This window comes from Mastomys coucha, unplaced genomic scaffold (genome assembly GCF_008632895.1).
Source record: "Mastomys coucha isolate ucsf_1 unplaced genomic scaffold, UCSF_Mcou_1 pScaffold1, whole genome shotgun sequence".
Taxonomy (NCBI): domain Eukaryota; kingdom Metazoa; phylum Chordata; class Mammalia; order Rodentia; family Muridae; genus Mastomys; species Mastomys coucha.
Genome location: NW_022196891.1, coordinates 69,020,816 through 69,035,027, shown reverse-complemented (window position 1 = coordinate 69,035,027; position 14,212 = coordinate 69,020,816). Strand labels below are relative to the sequence as shown.

At 44.9% G+C, this 14,212-nt stretch overlaps 1 protein-coding gene across 4 annotated transcripts in view; it reads right to left on the bottom strand.

Annotated features, from left to right (window-relative positions):
* Positions 1 to 10,365, bottom strand: part of Slamf1 (signaling lymphocytic activation molecule family member 1) — a 35,355-nt gene extending 24,990 nt beyond the window's left edge. Inside the window, exons 1-2 of one of the 4 annotated variants that reach the window (XM_031389716.1) lie at positions 10,172 to 10,365; positions 1,122 to 1,463 (exon numbers count right to left, since the gene is read on the bottom strand). In XM_031389716.1, coding sequence (XP_031245576.1) covers positions 1,122 to 1,463; positions 10,172 to 10,247 — 418 coding nt within the window. In that variant the 5' untranslated portion in view covers positions 10,248 to 10,365. Of the gene's footprint in view, positions 1 to 1,121; positions 1,464 to 9,444; positions 9,554 to 9,885; positions 10,035 to 10,171 lie in introns of those variants that run through there. The other 3 variants (XM_031389686.1, XM_031389696.1, XM_031389706.1) reach the window with 3 other exon arrangements.
* Between the last annotated feature and the right edge of the window lie 3,847 nt (positions 10,366 to 14,212).

The following is a 14,212-nucleotide window of genomic DNA, read 5'->3' as shown; positions in this document are numbered from 1 at the left end:
TCTCCCTCTCCCTCTCCCTCTCCCTATCCCTATCCCTATCCCTCTCAGCCTCCCTCCCTCCTCTCTCTCTTCTCAAAGAAAGTCCTGGTTGCAGAGACCACACTTCCCAACACACCCAGCTGATTATATAAGGTGTGACAAAATAAGTAAACTCATAAGAACAAAAGGACAGATTATATAACGTTTACGTTAATTAGAAAACACATGATGTGCGGCCTCTACCCACACTTAGCAGAGGGCTTATGGGAGCCCTGCATTCCCTGTTTGCAGGAGGAAAGTGCTGGGGCAGGAGAGAGCCAAGATGTTTCTCTTTCTCTTAGAAAGCTGCAGCTTTCGATAAAATGCTGGCTGTGGATTCTCTGTCCCATCCTTGGCAATGTAAGACATTCCCACACAGCTGTCAGGAAGCCTTGGAAGGCTGATGAGTCTCGGGGCCTAAGGGACAGGAACGGTAGGTGTCTTCAAGGACAGGAGCAGAGGTTAAAGGGGCTCAGAAAAGTGCTGGATTCAGCTAGGTGTAGGTTCTACAGGGCCGCAACTAAATAACTACATAAGCAGATCCTGGTTCAAATGAAAAAAGAGGTGTTTCTTTCGCTATGTAGGTGGAACGCCCACTCCCCCAAGGCTCTGGGCTTGGCGAAGTACCTGTGGGTGGAATATCAGCTCTCTTTACCCAGAACCTCTGCTGTAGCAACCATCCCACACATGTGTGAGCAAGCACGTGTGAAATCCCTTGCCGCTGGAGTTTGGGTCCCTGTCTAATGAAAGAGGAGCTGGGTTTGTTCAGTTGTAGTCAAACTTTGTAAAGCATGATAGAAAACAATATTTTTATTACAAAAGAAAATTGATATGCAAACTAAGCCAGTCCTTCGGCCCCCACGAAGCAGGCTCTCTCCCTTTCAAAGCAGGAATCAAATCAGCTTCCACCAATGGGAAGAAAAATATATATATACATAAAGGTCCGTTTGTCAAAGTGCTTCCCTTAAGCTTAAATGCTTGTTGGACCAGATCATTCAAGTTGCTTCCAAATCCAAACATTCTACTTCTGAGAAAGGCCTGAACTCTAGGAGGGAGGGCCTTCTAGGCCCTCCTGTGTGAAGTGCAAAAATTCCCATTTTTACCGTAAAGCTTCAGCTGCATGCAGAATTGTTGAACAGACACGTTCTCCTCCACGCTCACAAAGTACCATCCTTCACTCTCCCTCCTGTTCCCCAGGACCTTCAGGCTCAGGTTTTCTGATTGAAAGTGGTAGCCATCCTCCAGGTGATCTGGATAGCCCCCTTTCGAGAGATCAAAAGACACTATCTTCTTGTTGGTTTTGCTTCCTGGAGATGTGGCCATCGTGACAAGGATGCGGATGCTTTTGTTCACGCTCTTGTTTATCTGGTGTTCATTTGTCAGGGACAGCCACGTGTCCTGTCCCAGCTTCTGGTGAATCACTGGGCAATCCATCACACCTCCACCTGAGGGAAGAAGGGAAGATGATTGCTTATGACGGAAGATCTGGAGACACTCATTGTGTTGAGGATAGAGAAAGACAGGCTGAGACTCCCCTCGCCTCTTTGACTATCTCATTATCAAGTGGTCGTCTACCAGGATACCCACTAGGATCTTAACTGTAACTTCAGTATCTCAGAGCATCCGGTGGACATCCTCAAATCATGTATACCAGAATGGAGGCACAGACAACAGAAGTAACGTCAATGACTTCCTCAAAGTGACAGCATTGAATGCCAGAGTCAAAGACTAGAACCTTAGGCTGTAATTTCTCTGCCAAGGTCCGATAGGAGGGGTGAAGAGCGGGTGACAGTGAGGTCCTCACCCAGGGAAACACGGTCCCAGAAGCATCAAGTCGGGTGAGATGAAGCAGAGAAGGGTCTGAGGACTGTGAGAACTAGAAAGGACATGCTTTTTTGTGCCCAAACTGGAATCTTACTTCTCCGTCGATCCCTGAGATAGTTAGGATAAGAGATAAGAGATGATTTTTGTTTCCCTTTTGTGAGAATGCTGAACCAGCAAGAACGAAGGGGGAAAACCCTAATGAAAACTCAAAGCTCTTTCAAACCACGCTCAGGGACTCTAGTGCTGAGTAGTTAATACCTCCACTTTTCTCAAAGCCACAGTCTGTCCTGCCTCCTCTCCCAGGGGTTACCTCCCTTTCTGATTCGCTAAAAAAAAAAAAAAAATACAAAAGAAACAAAAAGCAAACTTCAATCTATGGAAATCCCAATCAGCCTATCTATCTGGGGGAATGGCCCATGCTCCCATTCCAAGGCTAGCGCCTTCCCTAGAGGAACACTCACAGGCATTCAGGCTTTGCCTCTGTAACCTACCCCCTGCGCTATCACTTGCCTCCTGGAATTCTTTCACCAACACACACATACATACAGTTAATTGCCCACATCTAAAAGGAAGAAAGAAAGAAAGAAAGAAAGAAAGAAAGAAAGAAAGAAAGAAAGAAAGAAGAGAAAGAAAGAGAGAGAAAGACAGACAGACAGAAAGAAAGAAAGAAAGAAAGAAAGAAAGAAAGAAAGAAAGAAAGAAAGAAAGAAAGAAAGGAACTAACTCTCCTCTGACCCCAGGTTTATCCTCAGCCACTTGGCTATTTTCATTTTCTTTTTGGAAGGTTCTTGCATGTCTGTTTATGTTTTCTGCTTTTGCTTCCTGACCCAATTTTCCCTGTACCCACTCCGAACAACTCTTCTTCCAAATTCTCATGGGATCACGTTTGTCGAGAGTCTGTGACACGGAGCCACGCCCGCTAATTCTCCACCACTGCCTTGTGTGTTTCTCAGGAAGCCATGGCGTAGTTCATCATCCCTCCATTAAACATGGTCTGCGTTCAGTCCCCGAGATCCTACACTTCCATGACTTGCTAGTTCTTTCCTTTTATCATTCTTCGTTTCCTTGGGGGAAACTTGTGTTCTTTGAGATCTCTAAGTATCAGACCATGCCCAGGCTCAGGCTTCCTTCTCTTCCTTATCTACACCTCTTTTCTCATTTAGCTCCACAGTTTGACGTAACTGCAGTATTTACAGTTATAGGCCATCGCTAATCCTTTCATTGTAGACTCCACCACCTACATAGATGGACACTGGGAAGTTTAAATAGCATCCAGCTTTAGCAAAGAACTCTGCTCAGGCGAGACCGTTCGTCCAGTTTCCCAGGCCAAGAGCATTGGAGGATCCTTGAGTCTGTCCTTTCTCGGACTCCACATTTGAAATCCTGCTGGCTCTAATCCCTAAGTTGTTCTGACACAGAAGCCCTTGCCTGGCCAGTCCTTCCTGACACCGTCACCACAGGCGTAGCTGCTGCCACTCTCTGTCAGCCGATCTCCCCGCCTTTATACCACAGAGTGATCCTTTAAAACCATGTCTGATTGAGTCTTTCTCTCTATCGCTTTTACTCTTCCAGGGCTTTCTAGCCCTCACAAAGTTCACAGCCCTTGAACCTGCTCACTGCAGACTTAGCTTTGCTCTAGATCCATTCCCGCCCACCCTCTGGCTTTCACTGCACTACAGGCCACAGAACTTCCCTGCCCCGAACCTCTCAGCAAGAACTTTCCAGTTTCTGGGCCTTTGCATTCGCTGCTTGTCTCTGGAGAGTTCTTCCCTTAGGGACCTGAACTTCTCAGTGCCTTACTTTATTTTAGGTGCCTGCTCAGAGAATTCTGTCTTCTGAGAGGCTTCCCCCGACAGATTGTCCAGGACACACCTCCTGCCCATTGCCCTTGCTGTCACTGTCCGGTGTTAAATGCACATTTATTCATTTGTATTGCTGTCTGTCCCCACTTGAATTACAGTCCTTCTCTAGAGAATGCACTTCATTACCGCTGTTTGCGTCTGACGTCCTGATACAGAGTTTGGCACAGGCAGGCCCTGAAATAAATATCTGTTCAACTGGCAAGCACTGAAAACCTCATTATCCTTGGCAAAGCTCCTGTTTACCTTAGCCCGACATGTGTACAACCGAATTTAACATAAGTTAATGTTCATGCTAGGAACACATGACTCTATGAGCATAGATTGTTCTAGCTGATAAGAGATTCAAAAGGGTAGAGAGCCTCCCACTTCTACAACAGGCCTGTCCAGAAACGACCCCTGCTCAACTGTGGTAAAGGTGAGCTGCTGGAAATTGAGTAAAACAGCCAAAATAGTCTTGACATCCACGTGCCCTGGAAATCTATACTGTCTACTAAGTGACCCAGCCCAGATTAATTAAATGCTAGTGATTTTGGGGGGGAAAGAAAATGCTTTCTACGCGGGCTAAAGTCAGGATGAGTGGGATCGGTGCTTGCCTGTTACAGGAAAGCGTGGTAGGTGTTAAGGAACTCGGTCTTTGGGGCTTGGCTAATATTTTCCCTGAAAACACAGTGCTCAGCCGGTTTGCTCCGTTACGGTGGGGACTCTTGGTTTTCCTGTGGTTGTCTGGTGCAGTTTTCACAGGGGGTAACCTGGGAAGCATCACAGGGGGTAACCTGGGAAGCATCACAGGAGATAACCTGGGAAGCATCACAGGGGGTAACCTGGGAAGCATCACAGGGGGTAACCTGGGAAGCATCACAGGGGGTAACCTGGGAAGCACATTGGGCCATTTTCTTCCAGCCACACTCAGGAATGACTGACAGTTCCAGACATCAGACAGACCTCCTCTGACGGCTTTACACCCGAACTGTAACAATGTGCCCAAGATACATTTTGGTCTCTTGGGTCCTGAACCCAAGTTTCTCTATGTAAAAGAAACAGGGAAGCCTGAGAGCCACCCCACAGGCCCCTGAACGCATGTACTTTTTGGGGAACACTTCCATAAATGCCGTTTCTGAAAGAGATCTGAACATTTAAAAACAGAATCACTCTCATACTGTTGATATTTTTTTTTTACTGTTGACATTTTAAACTGATTTTGATATGGAGAAGAAGGGGGAGATGAGGACATTTACCAGTCTTGTTAACCCTTCCCTCTCCCACACATCTCTGGACGCTGTAGGCTTGTTGTTGATGCTGTTGTTAGTTTTTGTACTTTCAGAGTACATAATTGAATTGGCACGAGGAAGAGAAAAAAAGTAGGGTAGGAAGTAGACAAACAAGCAAATAAGTCAAGAGGAAAAAGGGTGAAAGGAAACCAATGGGGCAGATGAAGACAGCCACACAGAAGGACTGGCATCAAAGCTTCACCCAGAGGAGACCCTAACACTCAGACACATGAGAAGAAAGATTACGTCATTGCTCCCATGACCGCTGCGGCTGGAGGGCGCTGGAGGCCATCCCCACCCAAGCACAAATGGAAACACAAGCGGGGTTGTCAAAGCCTCCGAGTGGAGTCTCTGTTCCTGAAACATCCTCCTGCCTGATGAGGGTTTTCCAGTGAGCCTGTGATTCAGTCAGCCCTGTTTACTAGAAGAGACTGGGAAGGAACATTTGTGCTCCTCACACCAACTCACTTTCCTTCACGGGTGCTTCTGCTTTGATGGTGGAGTGATTCACCCGGGCAGGTGAACAGTGACCTGATACGTTCAGGAGTTAGCTTAGCCTTTGAGAAGGCGGGGTTCTACCTCAGCATCCTATTTTTGGCTCCGTTATGATATTTTACATATGCTTTTATCATCTCGTTACATTCTTTTTTCTTTTCTCTTTCTTTTTTCTTTCCTTTTCTTCTCTCAGTTTTCTCTTCTTTCTCTCTCTTTCTCTCTCTTTCTTTGTCTTTCTCTCCCTTTCTCTCTTTCTTTCTCTTTCTCCCTCTCTTTCTCTCTTTTTTCTTTCTTTCTTTCTTTCTTTCTTTCTTTCTTTCTCTCTCTCTCTCTCTCTCTCTCTTTCTTTCTTTCTCTCTCTCTTTCTTTCTTTCTTTCTTTCTTTCTTTCTTTCTTTCTTTCTCCCTTTTAGGAAAGAGACAGGTTTTATGGGCCTCATAGTTTTAGAGGTAAACGCAGATTCAGGAATTAAAAAAAAAAAAATGGTCTAAGGATTTTTTTTAAACCTAGATATCTTACTGAGATGCCTGATCCATGGTTGAGAGGGCTGGGTCGCACTGTTTGCACTTCTCATTCCCCAGCCCAAAAGCCTGGACCACCCTTTGCCTGGCCAGTTCCTTCCACCTTCCAGGTCTTCTGATGAGAGAAGACTTTCCTGACTATAGGTTCAGACTAGGCTTCCTGCCGCCTCCCTCCACCCTCCTTCCATGGCTCCTTTGTGCCTCTCAGCACAATTTTATCTAGTTTCGCGCTTGTTGTCTTCACACAGTTAGAGGCTTTCAAGAAGAGGAATTGTATCTTTTATTCACTGTGGTAGTCTCACATAGTGGTTTTCAACCTTCTGAACCCTGCCACGCTTTAATACAGTTCCTCATGTTGTAGCGACCCCGACCATAAAACTATCTCATTGCTACATCCTAACTGTAATTTTGTTACTGTTATGAATTGTAATGTAAACATCTGAGGTGCAGGATATCTGATATGTGACCCTCAGAGAGGATGTGACCCACGGGATGAGAACTACTGTTCTAACTGGTACCTGGGACACAATGGGAACCCAAAAAAAAAAATCCTTCTTGTCAAAGTGAATAAGTGAAATGGAATGGGTTGAGTGAACGAATGAACAAATGACACCATGAGTCTAAGTCCTTCCCTTCCTACAATCACGATGAGTTCCATTGTCTCTCTGTAGCATCTCTGATGTGGGATGAGAGACTATTTCTCCCCACTTTCCTGATAAGGATTTAGAAGTTCCTCAGCCACAAATTCTAGGTTTTTGGTTGCCACAGAGCCCTTGCCATCCCCGACTAAGCACTCACATCACTGAAGCCTGGGATTTGTATCTCCATCTAAAATCCTCCTTCCCAACTCTAGGAGACTCCACCCTATGTATTTGAAGGACACCCGAAACTCAGTCAACAGTGTCATCTACAGCAAGGATTATACAAAGAAGGCAAGTCTTGCTTCTAATCTGTTTTGTTCTGTTGGGGTTTTAGAGATATACATGCAACTTTCTACTAATAAGCAAAAAAGGTTAAACAAAGATCTCTATGATGAAAAAAAGTTTCTACTTCCCCACTTCCCATCAAGCGCTGCATGCCTGCCTCCTACTGTCTCCTTCCATTCCTCAATGCCTCTCACCTTGTGAAAAAAAAAAAAATCCCAAACTCAGTTAGTTGCAATTCAATTTAACATATATACCTTAATCATAAACGTCATAGCCTCATTTTCTTCATGGGACCTAGAAACACAGTGGATCATTCTTCCCAGTCCTCAAGCAACTGTTAATTGGCTCTGCTTATCTTTCCTCACTGACAAAGTTCGAGCAGTACCAACTATGGTGACACCAATCTCATAGGGCTGGTATGAGAATTTGAAGGATAAAACACCTAACACAATGTCGTCTATAAAGCAAACAAATAGCATTTTATGCTATTAGTTATTCAACAATAATTTTTAAGTGAGCTCTCCTATACCAAGCAATATATCAGATGCTTGTCAGGGGCTTATAATTACTACTTTTGCGTCCTACCCCCACATGTTGCCTGGCCATATATACTCAGTAGATCAGTGCTGAATGGAATCTTTTAAAGTCACTCTATAAATACCCAAAATCCATGATGCCTTGAACTCTATTCCAATGCTGCAGATTGAGAAAGGTGAGGTTTCATATCATGGTATTCAACTTTTATGGATGAAGTATTTAGGTCAGGGTATTGGCATAGGATGTGCCAATGGCTGCATTAGATTGGTCCAAGCCTAGAAACCAAGCATTTGTCCCTCATTTCTCATTCAACATGGATGAAGGGGGTAGGAGAACCTACATGGAGGGATAAAGCCCTCCATTTGGTAAGAGTCACCGATCATAACACATAGGTCCCTGTTGTGGCCAATGCTAATAATAAGACTATGCATATCCAGGGGTAAGGGAATGTGAGCAAGCTCTACTCAACATGGCCATGACCCCATAGTTGCTCTAAAAATACAAGTCTAGTTTAAAAGATTCTTGTTAAATTGAAGGATCTGAACTAACTGATGTCTAGACATAATGCGACAACATCTTTGGTGTAGATTTTTCAGAATGTGAACTTGGCATTTTATATCTAACTCAAGCATTCAGGGAAACACTGGGCACATGTTATAAAATGTCTGTGAATTAGAGTTAATGGTCTATGTAGATGAGGATCATAATGTTCTAGCAGGAGTGACAAGGGGAAGAGCAATATCAAAGACCCACCCCCCCAAAAAAGATATTGTTATACAAATTGACACACATGATAAATTGAAGAAACCTGAGGCTGGCTTTGCAGAAACCCCAGCCTGGGCTGTATGTATTGTAAAGGCTACAAATCTTCCTGAAAACCTAATAAATGGTAACATTGTGACATAAGCCACAGTATGTCTGTCTTCTTTAAGGTCAAGAAATTAAAGATGACCCCCCCCCCGGGTAAACTATAAAGGAAAAAGACATAAACACTTGCTTTGCAGTTATTTACCCAAAGATAGTAACTCTTCATTATGGAGCCTTGAAGTTTCATCATTAAAGTCAAGATGCCAATTCTCCTTTAGGACACTTTGACACCAACTGTCCTTTAGGAGACTTTGCTTTACTTGGGAAGGGATGTGTGGACTTTTCACATTTTATGGTTGTGAGTAGGAACTGAAAATTGAGCAGAAATGGGAAGGTGCTGAGTTTTACAAGAACCAAGCTCCTTTGGGTTGCTTTGACACGACTGATAAGTCTCATTTGCAAAGTATTTCTATTTGGGTTTTATTGGGGTTTCACAAAAGAGTACATCTTTATAAATAGAAACACTGACCCCCCCCCCAATGAGCTTATTTTAGAATGTGGAATGCCAAGGAAAGAATAGTTGCCAAGTGGGGAGACATGTATGTACCCTGGGGCTGGGCTGTCGCTCACTAGCCAGTGACCTCCTACCCTTAAGCAGAGCATTTACTAGCTACACCTGAGCTGCCACAAACAAGGTTAGACAAGGAGAAAACCAAATATTCATCCCATAGTTACTACAGTCACCAAGTAGACCAGCAATGGTGGGTTCACATGGTACACAACGAGGAGGGCTTAGCTCTGCATCCAAGGATGCTCAGTTTGATGATCTAAAGACTCTCCAAGTGGAGCTAGACAAGGGCCTCCTCCTCTGAGACTTGAACAAGAGATTCCAGGCACAGCACCCCCACATCCCTGGCACGATTCAGGGTTTTTCTTAGAAAAGTCCATAATGGATTTACAGTCACGAATCTCCTATGACCACAATGCTCTGGCCCTCAGGATTTCCCCCATCCGTTTCCTACAGCCATCTCTCTGCCGGGCTGTCTTCCACAATCTAATTAAATCCTACAATGGAGTTGACCATTCCGTTTACATGGTCAGCCCAGTATGCACAACTACTTAGCACTGTTGCTCTCCAATACCTTTCTTACAGCTCCCACCCACTAAGTAGAAAACAACAGCTTGCCTTGGAAAGGAGAAGAACCAGCGGGATGGAAGAGAAGTCTTGCTCCTCTAACACTTTGACAGTTGTTGAGCCCACTGCGAGGAGCCTTGAAGTTTCCTGATTAGCACTTTCCATATTCTGTAAGCAACCCTGGGCTCCAAAATCCCAACCTCTTCCCTTCTTGGTGCGTTGGAATCGTCTCTTATAAGAAAGCGTGACCACATTGCAGCCACTGTCTGTTGTCAGCCAAAGGTCTGAGGTTTTTCACTTCTACCTGTTGCCCACCCCCCCCCACCGCCACTGCCCTTGCTTTCTCACTGGACCGTGTTCTTTGTCTGCTGGTGAATGTGTGCCAGTCATTTTCCTCAGCAGAGATGTAGGTCAAGTTTCCCAGAGCTTTGGTCCCTAGCCTGGGTCTTTGCCAGAAGGGTATCCACATAAAACCAACTACTCAAAACTAACCTGAGTCCATCCCCCCAGGAGGCTGATTGTGGACTTGGCAGGTGCCTTTAGTTTCTGGTTTCCATAGAAACTAGTGTTGGAGGGACAAATCCCTGGAACCTGAGGCTCAAGGAACTCACAGGTTTCTTCCTCTTTGAAAGACACGGTAGAAACCCAAAGGCACTCTCCTTAAAGTAGAGGCGACTGAGCAGCACTCCCCAGCCCTTGTCATCTCCATCCATGAGGCTCTGCTGACTCCAAACTGCCAAACACAGAACTCAGACCCTTTAAACAAATGGACACTCACCTGTTCCATAGCTCAACTCAAAAGCCAGGGAGAGGAGCAGAAGTATTCTCAAGGAACGGGATCCGCTGGGATCCATTAGCCAGCAAAGAGAGGGACGGTGTGCCTGGCTGGGAGCTCGGCAGGGCAGCTGCTTACTGCTACCCCCCAGGCAGAAGCTCTGATCGCAGTGCTGCCTCTGCTGACGAGTTCCTGAACGAGCTTCCTGTCTCAACTGGTTTTTTTTTTTTTTTTTTTTTTTTTTTTTTTTTTTTTTTTTTTCTACTTGAGACTCCAGGATTGCTCATATCTGATCAGGCTTAAATCACTTTATCACTTCGTTGTTCTTGAGAAGCCTAAGTCAGGTGTTCAGACTCATGGGAGTTGGGAAAGGGGCTGTGATGTCACATCAGTCAAACCCTGGCTTGGGGAAGAAGTGTGATTTCCCCCCCCCTTTTTTTTTCTAAGCTGTTTCCAGGAAATGGGTGTCACAAGTTCTCTGAGCAGATCTGTCTGATAAATTCTTCTTGGGTCCTAAGAAAAAAATGGACATTGGGTTGACCACCTACAAATTAGGGAATCTGGAGCTCGGCTTGTGTCTGTAACCTATTTTGCACGACATGGCAGGACTTCTACTTCTGATTTGTTTCATAATCTCGTTGAATGCCTCTGCAGGTCAGGCCTGGAGCTATAGTCGCAGACTGATAGAGTAGACTAGAGTAGACATCTCTGACCAACAGCCCATTTTCCTGACAGGAACAGTGGGGCAGAATCAAGCTAGCTCTCTGTTGCCTTCAATCTAGAAACTGTGTGTAAGGTTTGCTATTTTAGAAGGGAAGAAAGCTTCCATGAACAGAACACTAGAATCAGAGCTCACAAGGAGACTTTGAAAGGTGAGGCTAGGGGTGTGTGTGTGTGTGTGTGTGTGTGTGTGTGTGTGTGCCACAGCTGTGTGTGTGAAAGTCAAAGAGCAACCCCCAGGAACCAGCTTTCTTCTTCCATCACGTGGGATCCAGTTGTTACACTCAAGTTGCCAGGCCTATGCAGCAAGGATCCTTAGCCACCAAGCTATCTTACTAGTCCTCAGGCTAATGCTTTTAGAATCCATTGCCAGAATCACAGACAATCTACTCTTGCCCTCCCCTCAAAGGCCTTGGCATAGAAAGAGCTGGCGTTAGAGGAAAACTGGTCCTTAGTTCTCTTTGTTTTCTCTTTTCCTCCCTCCTGGGTCCACCTTCATAAGGCTGAATTAGGTGTGGTATGTTCCCAGCTCTACATTCAGTGTCCTCACTGTGGGAGCCAGGAATTAATTCCACATAAGGGGTTAATACCATAGAAATTGACAAATGGTATAAATTAGAGTTTCCTTCCTTCCTTTCTTCCTTCCTTTTTCCTTGGTTTTTGTCTGTTTGTTTGCCTGTTGGTTTTGTTTTTTGAGACAGAGTCTCACTTTGTAGTTCTTGCTGGCCTGGCACTCACTATGTAGACCTGACTGGTCTCAGACTCACCTGGTTCTGCTTCCCAAGTGCTGAGATTAAAGGTGTGCACCACCCCACCTGACCATTAAATCAGAGTTTTCAAGAATAATGCATGTCCTTGAGTCATACAACTCCTGCAATGCATGCTCCATCATCCTGTGTGCTCAGGTCATGCATGCTCCATCATTCTGTGTGCTCAGGTCATGTATGCTCCATCATCCTGTGTGCTCAGGTCATGTATGCTCCATCATCCTGTGTGCTTAGGTCATGCATGCTCCATCATCCTGTGTACTTAGGTCAGGCCCCTCCCTCTCTTCAGAGACTTACACTCATGTTTATTTTGTCCTTCCAGAATGAGCCCTCTACTTTTAGAAATAATAATTGTATTAGCTCGTTGAGAGCTCCAGTGTTTTTCATATTCATGCCCCCATTCTTCCAAGGATGTCCACCCAGCTTTGTGTCTTTTATTTTTTAGCCCATTAAAACAAGTTTATACTGCTCAAATATTCTTGGATGTGTGATCTTCCACTAGAGCCTGGTTGACTTACCAAGGACTATATATACACTTAGAAGAAATTGTCCTTTCCCCCCTCCCAGCAGCTGATAACTGTTAATACTTCCATAGCTAGAGGTGGGATTTTTGTGCCCAACTCCCATCCCCAAGCTGAGATTTGGACTTCCTTAAGCTTGCACAGGTTTTACATATGAGGTCACAATCCCTGTGAATTCATATGTGCCCTGCCATGTCTTGAAGACACTGGTTCCTTGTAGTCGCCCACTAGCTCAGGCTCTTACATTCTCTCCACCCCCCACTCTTGGGAAAAGGGGGTGCAGTATCAGATGTTCCACGCATATGCAGATCAACAGTGAAAAGGAACAAGCTGAGCAAAGGAAAAAAATACAAAATGGACAGTTGGGGAAGAAAAAGAGCACCAAACACCGCAATAGAGTCAAGTCCAGTGCTCAAAAAGATAAAACGTTTAAAGGAAGGCCTAATGCTAAATGGAATAGAGGGAGCGGTGGCCTCAGGACGAGAGACTCCACCCAGCTAAGCTTCTGATTTGTGAAAAGGAATTAAAGGACCATGAAAAGGAATTAAAGAAAAGCTTTAATTCCAGCACCCCAGAGGCAGAGGCAGGTGGATCGCTGAATTCAAGGCCAGCCTCATCTACAGATGGAGTTCCAGGACAGCCAAATTTAGCCAAATTTTTCTATACCTACCTATCTATCTATCTATCTATCTGTATATATATATATATATACATATACATATATATATATATATGTATATATATACATATATATATGTGTGTGTGTGTGTGTGTGTGTGTGTGTGTGTGTGTGTGTGTGTATGTTCTAGCCCCAGCAAGTAGCAGTACTTGGGAGTTTTAGCCACGTGGCTCTGGCTTTATAGTAAAGGATAACAGAAAGCGGTTGTGGAATCTCCCGCCACGCCTAAGGAAAGCCGTTGAGGTCAGATGTGTGTCGGGGGTGTCTCTGTATAGAGGCCTACAGAGGCTATTGTGGGAAGCTGTGAAGCTGAAGTCTGGATTGTCTTGAAACCACAAGATGTTGGGGGTGCCAGAGCCATTAGAAAAGCTGCTAACAGGGACTGGAAACCAGCCCAAGAAAGAAGTGTGTTGCAGTCCACAAAGCTGAAAGGAGTTGGAGATCTGAGGGACACGTTGACATCAGACATAGAGATACAGAACTTGGAGTTGGCCCAGCTAGTTTTCTGTCTTGGTGTGGTCCAGTCTTTCCTCACTATGCCCCTGTTCTTTCCTTTCGGAATGATAATATATTTCCAGTGTCATAGTATGTTGGAAATATGTGATCTGCCTCTTCATTTTGATTTTACAGGGGATTATACTTAAGAGATTGCCCATAAGCCCCACAGATTTTGAACTGTGGCTTTTTAAGCAGTGTTGAGACTGTGATAGACTCTGGGGACTTTAGAAGTTGGACTAAATGCATTTTGCTTTATGATATGGCTACAAGCCTATGGGAGCCTGAGAGGGAGAATGTAGTGGTTTGAATAGGAATGGGTCCCACAGGTCCATAGAGAGTGGCTTTATTTGGATTTTGAGGTTTTAGAAGCTCAGGCCAGGCCTTTCAGCTGCCTGCTGATCTGAATGTAGAGCTCCCAGCTCCTTCTGCTTGCCTGCGTGCTACCAAGCTTCTGCTAAAAACGATAATGTTAGACTAGGCCTCTGAACCTATCACCAGTCCCAATTAAATGCTTTCCTTTATAAGAGTTGCCACAGTCATGATGTCTCATCACAGCAATAGAAACCCTAAGACAGACCATGTGGCTAATTCAGTTTTCAGAATTCATACAGCTCTGGGCAGAGCTGCTCCCTTCGTTGTAGAGAGCGGATGCTGACGGATCAGACCAATGTGGAAGGACCCAGTTGAGCACATCTTGCAATTGCATTGACAAAGCCATTTTTCTGAAGCCAACACATTTACTATGTTGTTCTATCCTCACAGTAGCCCCCGGGAGCAGACAGGGCTCGTGGGGGTATAAAGGTGACCCTAGGCCAAACCTGGGAATCCGGACTCAAAGTAAAGGGTGTTTTCCCTTTTC